Raw genomic sequence first — 9,500 nt, forward strand, 5'->3', positions numbered from 1 at the left:
GTATATACATTTGGCATTTTTTACTTTGAAATCTGAATTACTGAAAACTAACTTTTTTACGGTACTCTAATTTATTAAAATCTCCTTTGTAGTTTAACTTCAGTTAAATCGACGTCCACATCGGGTTAAAAGGTAACTATAACTAAACACTCTTCTGGTATCATATCCTTTCTAATTGAACCACAGCAGCGCTGCTATTGGCTGAGGAGAGGGTCTGCTCCCCACATCTAAACTCCTCCCCTGACGTTTACAATCCGTTGTATGAGCGAATCATATAAGAGCCACTCAGCATCTCCCATCCAAACCATTATCTGATCTAATCTGAAAATCTGTAGGCGAGGAGAGGTTCCAACATCCCATCGTTGGTGAAAGGGGAGGTGGGCTGCAGAAACCGAGACCAACCCGGGCGCCGGTGGCACCTCCGCGGCACTGAGATTCCACCTCTCTGGACTCCTTTTAAACTTTGTTTATTTATTGCGAGAACTTGAACAAAACGATGCAGTTAGAGAATATTCTTCCCAGCGCTAGCATCAATTTACCGAAGACATTTTACAACCTGTCCTCGTCGGACAGCGCAAACAACAGCCCCAGGCCGTCCTCTCAGCTCGACTACCAGGAGGTGGAGCGCACAGAGTCAGAGTCCAGCAGCGCTCCTAAAAAGTACCTGAGCGGGGTGGGGAACGGAATGCTGGGCGAGGCAGAGGGGGACTCCTATAATAATAAGACCGACGGGAGGAAAGGCTCCCCAGTGCTTGGGGAGGACGAGCTGACGAGCGGCCGGCGATACAACATAGATGAGCTCGGTTCAGACAGATACTTCATATCTTCCTCCCAGACCAGCTCCGACATGGCAAGCCCCTGCTCTCTGTTTCCCTACGCAGGACAGACCGGCTCGGTGTACACGGGCTCCAGCGGCTCCAGGTACCCGGCCTCACTGCACTATGGATCTGTGCTGCCGCCCGCGGGCTTCTCCGCTCCGTCCATGTGCAGCGGCCGGAGTCAGTTCGGCAGCGGAGGGTACCAGTTCAGTCAGGGCCCGGGCTGTTTGTACCCGTCCTACTCCGGGACCGGGACGGGAATCGGGTCTATGTCTCTACCGGGTTCCGCAGCCGGAGCGAGGGCGCAGGTTTATCTGTGCAACCGGCCTCTTTGGTTGAAGTTCCACCGGCACCAGACCGAGATGATCATCACCAAACAGGGCAGGTAAAGACCGACTTTAGAGGATTCAGAACTCAATTCGAAATTTATACTTTTATTTTTTTTTTTAATAATAATGTATCCATTTTTTCTTCTGCTGTATCATAACCCACATTTTTCTCTAAAATGTAACTTGTCGAAAAATTCTACATGACAATTTAAAACCAAAAAATGTAATAGTGATTGTTTTAATTGGGGGGAAAACCGGCCCGATGAACGAGGCTGTACTAAAACGCAAAAATTGTGTAGGAATTTATTCAACAGTTTTGTCCCCACCCTATTTTTCCAACAAAAATAAGTATATGTTAATGTTTTTCTTTATTTTCTTTCTTTCGCAGACGGATGTTCCCATTCCTCAGTTTCAACATCACCGGACTGAACCTCACGGCCCATTACAATGTGTTTGTAGAAATTGTTTTGGCCGACCCGAATCACTGGCGCTTTCAGGGAGGAAAGTGGGTCACTTGTGGAAAAGCAGACAATAATATGCAAGGTGATTTACATCATTTAATCATATTTTAGGAGCTCTTGCAAATACAGAATTTCTGGGGAAAAAATTGGGAGCCAAAAATTACGTGTGGAATTTGTATAAATGGAACCGGGCCTAATTTGCTTAAAATATTTGTTCATAAATATTGGAATGCAATTTTTGCTTTCACTATGATGTAAACTCACATTTTGAAAGAAATCAGATGCATGTTTGTGTTTTAAAATTGATAGAGTAAAAGGCCTAAAGCAATTCAGTTGGCAACATTTCTAAAGAATTGCATCTTTAATACATTGTAAATTTTCAAAAAATGGTTTTAGTTTTATAATTTTAGCTATAAATTAATATGAGGTCCTATTTGTTTTTTTTTCAAAGCAAGAGTTCATGAAAAATCAGAACCTTTTTTTTGCCTTTCATTCCCAAATAAATTTAACAAAAGTAAGCAAATTTTGTTTTATTTGGTCGTTTTTCACACAATATATTTCTTTTCTATTTTAGGTAACAAAGTGTATGTCCATCCTGAATCTCCCAACACTGGTGCTCACTGGATGAGACAAGAAATTTCATTTGGCAAGTTAAAACTAACCAACAATAAAGGAGCCAACAACAACAACACACAGGTTAGAAATGTATTTCTAATGCCTTTTTTATTATAATTAAATGCTAACATGACAAATTATATTTTATCCTGCTTATGAAAATTGGAGGAGCTTTTTTTTTTCTTAGGATGTTTTTTCAGATTTTAACCGACTGAGAAAGACATGCAGCAGGTCATCTTTTGAAAAACAGAGTGTGATGCATGTTGTGGTTTTCCGTTTTCAGATGATCGTCTTGCAGTCGCTTCATAAATACCAACCGCGATTGCACATTGTGGAGGTGACTGAAGACGGGGTGGAGGACATGAACAACGAGGCCAGAACTCAAACCTTTACCTTCCCAGAGAACCAGTTTATAGCCGTCACAGCCTACCAGAACACAGATGTAAGCTCTCTAATAATTTTTTTATTTTTTACTTTGGATGCAGCAGTTTTCATTTTGACCTGCATATATACAAATTATTTTAATTTCTATTCTAGTAGTTTTTTACACTAAAATGCACATTATTAATCCTGGGCTACTTATTGTTTATGTTTCAGATCACACAGCTGAAGATAGATCACAACCCATTTGCAAAAGGCTTCAGGGACAATTATGACTCGTAAGTGTCGCACACTAAACTTTTTTTCTTTTTCCGATGCATGTCAAGGATCTTGCAGAGTTTTTTTAAAATATACATTTCCTTGTTTACAGGATGTACACAGCCCCAGAAAGTGACAGGCTGACTCCGTCACCAACAGACTCCCCTCGCTCTACCCAGATTGTACCCGGCGCTCGCTATGCCATGCAGCCTTTCTTTCAGGACCAGTTTGTCAACAACCTGCCTCAGAACCGATTCTACACCGGCGAACGGGCTGTCCCCCAAACCAACAGCCTCCTCTCCCCGCAGGGCGAGGATCCTAGTGCTGCTGCTTCCGCCCAGCGCTGGTTTGTTCCCCCAGTTCAGCAGCCAGGCTCCAACAAGCTGGATCTCTCCTATGAAAATGACTATTCGACCAGCAGCCTGCTGTCATACGGCATCAAGCCTCTGTCTCTGCAGACCTCCCACGCCCTCAGCTACTACCCAGACTCGGCCTTTGCCTCCATGGCTGCAGGCTGGGGAACTAGGAGCTCCTACCAGCGCAAAATGACAACAGGCTTGCCCTGGTCTCCTCGCCCGAGCCCCCCTGCCTTTGCAGAGGACCAGCTGGGGACTGCTAAAGAAAAACTGCCGGAGGAAAACGCTCAACCCACCTCAACCTGGATCGAGACGTCCCACTCGTTGAAATCAGTGGACTCTAGCGATTCTGGCGTGTACTCCATGGTGTGCAAGAGGCGCAGGATGTCCCCAGGGGGCTCAAGTACAGAGAACTCTCCCACCATCAAGTGTGAGGATTTGACTGCGGAGGAGTACAAGGACAACCCAAAAGGCATGGGTTATTATGCATTCTACACAAGCCCCTAAGACTGAATTTATTTAAGCTAAATATAATTATTTGGTTTTATCATTGAGTGATCTCCAGTCCTTGTTAATGCCTTTTTTTTCTCTTTTCTCTAAAGGTGCCAAAGCTTAGTGTTTCCCCAAGCAAGCTGCACAAGGTTATTTTCCCAGGCCAGCCCCTGTCACATGAGCAGAAACATGCATAGTGATTGTTGTTTTGGAAAAAGAAGCATGTTCAATTTAATTAAATTATTTTTTACTATTTTTTTTTTTTTAAACAAATGTGATTTCTACCCTGCCACCCCTCCGTATTTAAGACATTTTTTTGTTGTACAGTATTCGTGCACTTTAGAATGTGATGTATCTTGTACAAATTGTCTTCATGGGAGTGTTATTAAATGGAATAATAAAATGGCTTTTCTTAAAGCATTGTTGAATATGTCTTTCTCGGTATGTTTTTATAAGGAAGTATGGCACCTCATGAGCCGCTTTCTGTTTATTGACGTCGGCAAGCTGCAAATAGAAATAGAACGGTACGCTGGAAACATGATGGCTGCACCAGAAACAGTGTGTTTATTATATATTAATGCTACTAAAGAAGACTAAAAGAATTCTTTATTTAACTTAAAATTTTTGACATTGAGATGTTTATTCAAAGGTTTGAAAATCAAAATGTTTTGGAAGCATTACCTGGTTTTATTTGTATTATGTGCAACATTTTTGATATACTGAGCTTATGTGCTTTATAGAAAACACAAGAGCCCAAAACAGCATTTTTCGCGTTTATGCAGAAAATGTCATATTTCGTACCATATTTACTCAATACACTGGGCACAAAGGAAAGTCTAAACTTTTTAAGAGGTAAATGGTTCTGGAATCCCTGGATCAAAAATGGCATATTTGGCGTTACAGGTTCAATCTGGTGAGCTTTAAATCCCTGAAACTGTGAACTGATAAAAGACAGCAAAAGCAAAATCAGGTTGCGTTAATTTATGTCCCAGTTGTTCGATATGAAAGACAGATTCGTAAGTGCAGAAAAATATGGATACTCAAAATCACTGGATCGAAATATTGATTTTCTCAACATTTTTTTAATTTTACCAAAATTAATGCATAGAAATTTTGAGGTTGTCACATTTACAACCAAACAGAATTAATTTGTATGCATTATAAAAACTGCATACAGAGCATTTTTACATAAAATATATTAACATATGTTCTCAACACAGTCTTTAGTCAAAGTAATGACTTCATAATGAGGCATATCTCAGAAATATGTGTATCAAAAATTGTTTATTATAGTATTAGATGTGCAGTGTCATTTTGTTTTGAAAAACAGTATGTCATATTTTTCAAAAAACAATTGGAATCTACCTTCAACATATTAGTTTTAGCAAGAATTTAGCAATGCACTTGATTACAAAAAGGGATTATAAAGACACCACTTAACTGTTAAACATGCAAGTGACAAATAAAGGCAGAAATGAATCCAGTGTATCAAAATAAAGCGCATAACAAGAATGGATTTTCTCTTTCTCCGCTTCTGTAAACAGAGCGCTTATATCTCTTGGTTTATTTGCATAAAAAGTGGGGAGGAATTATTTTCATTCTGTAAATAAATGCTACACCAACACCTGGACCTCTTAATTCAAATGAGCAAAGAGTAATTTAAATACAGATTTACAAGAATTACGAGTCTAACTTGACACGACAGTCAACATGGGCCTAGCTAAAGGCGTAGAAAAGCACAAAGTCCTGCTTCTGTTGTTGCCATGGTGTTTTCACACATTTTATCATTAACCTAAGCAATGCAACATGCATGCAAGGCGGGTACACATAAAAATGTGAAAAACAGGCAAAAAAAGGGATCCAGCAGCAATCCGTCTACATGTAACCCTCCGCTCAACACCTCTATTTATACCGTATGTCTTCGGCCTCTCCAAAATTGCATTTGCGAAGATAAGATCTATAAAGAGGGAAGTCATAATAGGCACTTGGCTCATGCTTGAGGCACCTGCTTTTTCTCTCAGCAAAAATACTTCACATCCTCCCTTATGAGGACCCCAATTTGAATTGATTTACATACTCAAATTCTAATTAATTCTGTTGTCAGACTCCTTGACAAAGTGAGGAGTCTGACTAACTCCAATTAACACCTCCTAACAAGGTAGAGTGCTTGATTGCCCCGGCCTCTCAGGAAAGCTGTAAGAAAAAAAAAAGACTCTTGGGTTGAGGTGGGAGGTTTGGGCCTCAAGAATAAAAATGTTTTCACTTGCTCATGTCAGCAAATTGTGCTTTAGAGCAGCTGACAATGTTTTTCTTCCCCTTTTTTATGCCCTGACCCCTGTTGATAATTTGTTGCGATACAGAGAACAGCTGTCAAGATTATAACCGGCCAAGCATGGCAGCCACACTCACCCGAAAGAATAGCTGCAGAGATGTGTGACAATTGAGGAAAGAAGCATTTCTGGAAATAGCAGTTGTATGTCTCACAGCTAGAATCTCTAAAATAACTTTCTGATCGCTCTTTTATCAAATAGATATCACTTTGCATCAACTTAATATTCCTCTTACTAGTTAAAGTTACCCTTAATCAATGCTCATATAAGGTTATTTTCAGGCTGTAGAATTAATTTTTCTTGACAGCATTGTTAGAGATAAGAATCCCAAAATTTGAGGAACCTAAGCTTATTGCACAATACAGTACTTCCTCAACAGGCTGCAAAGTCAGTTACCTCTTGTACACTTCTTTCATACACACTACATATATATATTTGGTATTATTAAACTATGTTTGTTATTAGCTACTGCAGAGGTTTTCTGTTGTAGATAAAAGTCCAATATGCACATAAAAGCTAAATGTGCAATGCCAAAATATTCACACACATAAAAGGAAAATGAAACGTTGGTTTAAATTGTTTTTTATTAGTGTTATTTATTACAAATAAATGCATTTTTGTTTATCACTTTTTACTCTGTTAAGAACCAGTATTTGCAGCTATTACAGCTGTAAGTCTTTGATGTTATGTTTCTACCAGCTTTGCACTGATTCTTCCTTGCAAAACAGCTCAGGTTCAGTCAGACTGGATGCAGAGCATCTGTGAACACAAATCTTCAATTATAGTCAGTTACGATTCTCAGTTGGATTCAGGTCTGGACTTTGATTAGAATTTTTTTTTTTTTTTTTTTTTTTTTGCCATTCTAACACATGATTATACTTTGATCTAGACCAGTGTTTCACAATTCCGGTCCTGCAGGGACCATTGCCCTGCATGTTTTAGGTGTTTCCCTTCTGCCACACACCTGACTTGAATAAGTGGGTGATTAACAGGCTTCTGTAGCGGTTTATGGCATAGAGAGGAGGTCATGCAATTATTTGAATCAGGTGTTCTGGAAGAAATGTATCTAAAATCCACAGGGTATTGGTCCCAGGGGACCAGAATTGAGAATCTAGACCATTTCATTGTAGCTGTATGTTTTAGGGTTGTTATGTTTGAAGGTGAACTGCCTTCCCAATCTCAAGTCTTTCAGGATTTCTCTACATTTAGTTCCATCCATCTTACCATCATCTTCGGCCAGCTTCCACAACCGTTCTGAACAAACGCAGTCTAAAGCATGATGTTATCACTACTAAGCTTTAATGGTGGTGATGATGACAGTGATGTGGAGTAGTAGGTTTTAATTTATTGGCATTCAGTTTGGATCAAAAAGTTACATTTTAATCATATTTGAAAACAGAACTTTCTTTTCCATTGATATTCCTCAATTCTGGTTCCCTGGGACCAATGCCCTGGATATTTTTGATACATCTCTGTTCAGAAACATCTGATTCAAATGATTGCAAGACCTTCTTTCCATGGCATCAGGCACTACAGAAGCCTGTTAATCGCCCACTTATTTAAGTCAGGTGTGTGGCAGGGGTAGTGGTACCTGAAGACTGTTTTACATGTTTGCTGTGCCCCTAGGACTTATGACTTTTTCTCAACAATGGATTCCTTTTATGCCACTCTTTAATAAGGGCTAGATTTGTGGTGTGCACAACAGATTATCATCCTTTTGACAGATTCCTCAAAAGTTACAATTGCCTGGTTCTCTGGCAATCACTTCTCTTTCTCTGCATGTCAATAGGTACCTTACCCTGGTTTTCAGTTATGCATTACTACTTCATTTTTTTATTTTTACAATGAACTAAGCAGTGTCCAAAGATGGTCTTTTTTTCTGACCTGTTCATATTTCTTTAAAGCTCTCCACAGCTTTACTCCTGTCTTTCCAGTGTTGTTTGAGGTCTGTAGTTTTTGTGAACCACAAATCCATTTTTCCACAAAGTCCAGCTCATTAAGATGCATTTATCTCCACAAATGTTACACAACTTTTTAAAAAAGGCAATTCAGAATTTTTTTAATAAATATTTGCTACATAATGTTTACTGTTGTTTATTAAAGAACCACATTTTATTCATACTGTAAGGTGTTGAGATAAAGAAAAATAATGTAATGTAATGTTGATATTTGTGGAATATGATAAAAAAAAAAAAACAATTTCCAATATATTTAAAAAATTGTTACAGGTACTTTAAATGTTATTCTCTTTTAGAAATCCAATGGAATTAGACTGGAAAACTGCAAAAACCTGCCTTTAATGTTTATTTTAAAACCTTCATTCTTTATCATCTTAGCCATAGTTATTGAGAGCCACGCTGGGAACTCCAAAGAGGCACTTGTGGCTCTGGAGCCGCAGGTTGTAGACCGCACCTCATGTTGTTTTTATTCACCAATAAATTTCTGAGGCCTTCAGAGAAAAGTTAGATTTATACTGAGATTAAATTACCACACAAATGGAGTATACATACATATTGGGTTATCTTTGAAGGCAAATGGTTTTACTGAATTTTATTTATTTTTATTAGAGTAAAGGCAAATGTATGCCGCACCATTTCATTTTCTAAATATATATATATATATATATATATATATATATATATATATATATATATATATATATATATATATATATATATTGAAACCCATGTAATTTTCCTTCCACTTCCCAATGATGTGCTACTTTGTGTTATACTTTCACATAAAAACCCATTAAAAAAACATTGAAGATTGTAAAATGCCAAAGGGCAAGTAAATGCTCAATGATAACCATCCAATTACCTAATTGCTGATTGTTTTGGGGAATTTTGTTTTAATAGGTGACTCTTTAGCACATCTTCTGTCTTCAAAAAGCCTGGCACAAGTCAATAGTTGTGCCTTTCTCATCCAGTCATGCAAGGAGTACAGTAATCAATAGACACCTCTACAGCATGCCTCCAGAAATTCAGTCCATGTTACCTTACAGGAGATATGCACATTGGGATACCTTCTGATGAAGTGCACTCGGAGCTCTACTGTTGTTAACATTTCTGGGTACAATCTTTGCAATCGAAGTTTAGTTACAATGGGGTCCAAAGATCATCCATTAAAAGGTATTCTCAACTACACAAGGCCCAAGAGGATCCATAAAGGGGTTATGTAGATCTAACAAAAAATGACAGTGGTGCATCTTTAAAAGTTCATGTTTCATGAGAGTGCATGAACAGTGTCTAGTGTGTTTGACCTTCCCCAAGGCTGTCTTCTGGTTTCCATGTTGAGACTTCATGTAAGGAGGTGCTAGGGAGGCTATGGAGATATTGTACCCAAGGAGGACTGACATCTAAACGGGGGATGAGGGCCTGAGGGCGTTTCCTCACCTTCAGTCACACGCTATTACTGCTCTCACTGACTAAATACAGCCACAGGGAGACATGCGTCTGGA

The 9,500-nt window shown here is 38.9% G+C and overlaps 1 protein-coding gene across 2 annotated transcripts; it reads left to right on the forward strand.

The window, feature by feature from the left end:
- Positions 1-232: 232 nt before the first annotated feature.
- On the forward strand, positions 233-4,140 carry eomesa (eomesodermin homolog a). 2 transcript variants are annotated; one of them, XM_044138160.1, is made up of 7 exons: positions 234-1,203; positions 1,536-1,690; positions 2,183-2,304; positions 2,507-2,665; positions 2,821-2,882; positions 2,975-3,690; positions 3,821-4,140. In XM_044138160.1, exons 1-7 carry the CDS (start codon positions 497-499, stop codon positions 3,832-3,834), a joined length of 1,935 nt encoding a protein of 644 aa, XP_043994095.1. In that variant the 5' UTR covers positions 234-496; the 3' UTR covers positions 3,835-4,140. The 2 variants fall into 2 exon arrangements, with proteins under 2 accessions (XP_043994094.1, XP_043994095.1); XM_044138159.1 differs by having other exon boundaries at positions 233-1,203; positions 2,975-4,138.
- The last annotated feature ends 5,360 nt before the right edge of the window (positions 4,141-9,500 follow it).

This window comes from Gambusia affinis, linkage group LG14 (genome assembly GCF_019740435.1).
Source record: "Gambusia affinis linkage group LG14, SWU_Gaff_1.0, whole genome shotgun sequence".
In the NCBI taxonomy this organism is placed as follows: Eukaryota; Metazoa; Chordata; class Actinopteri; order Cyprinodontiformes; family Poeciliidae; genus Gambusia; species Gambusia affinis.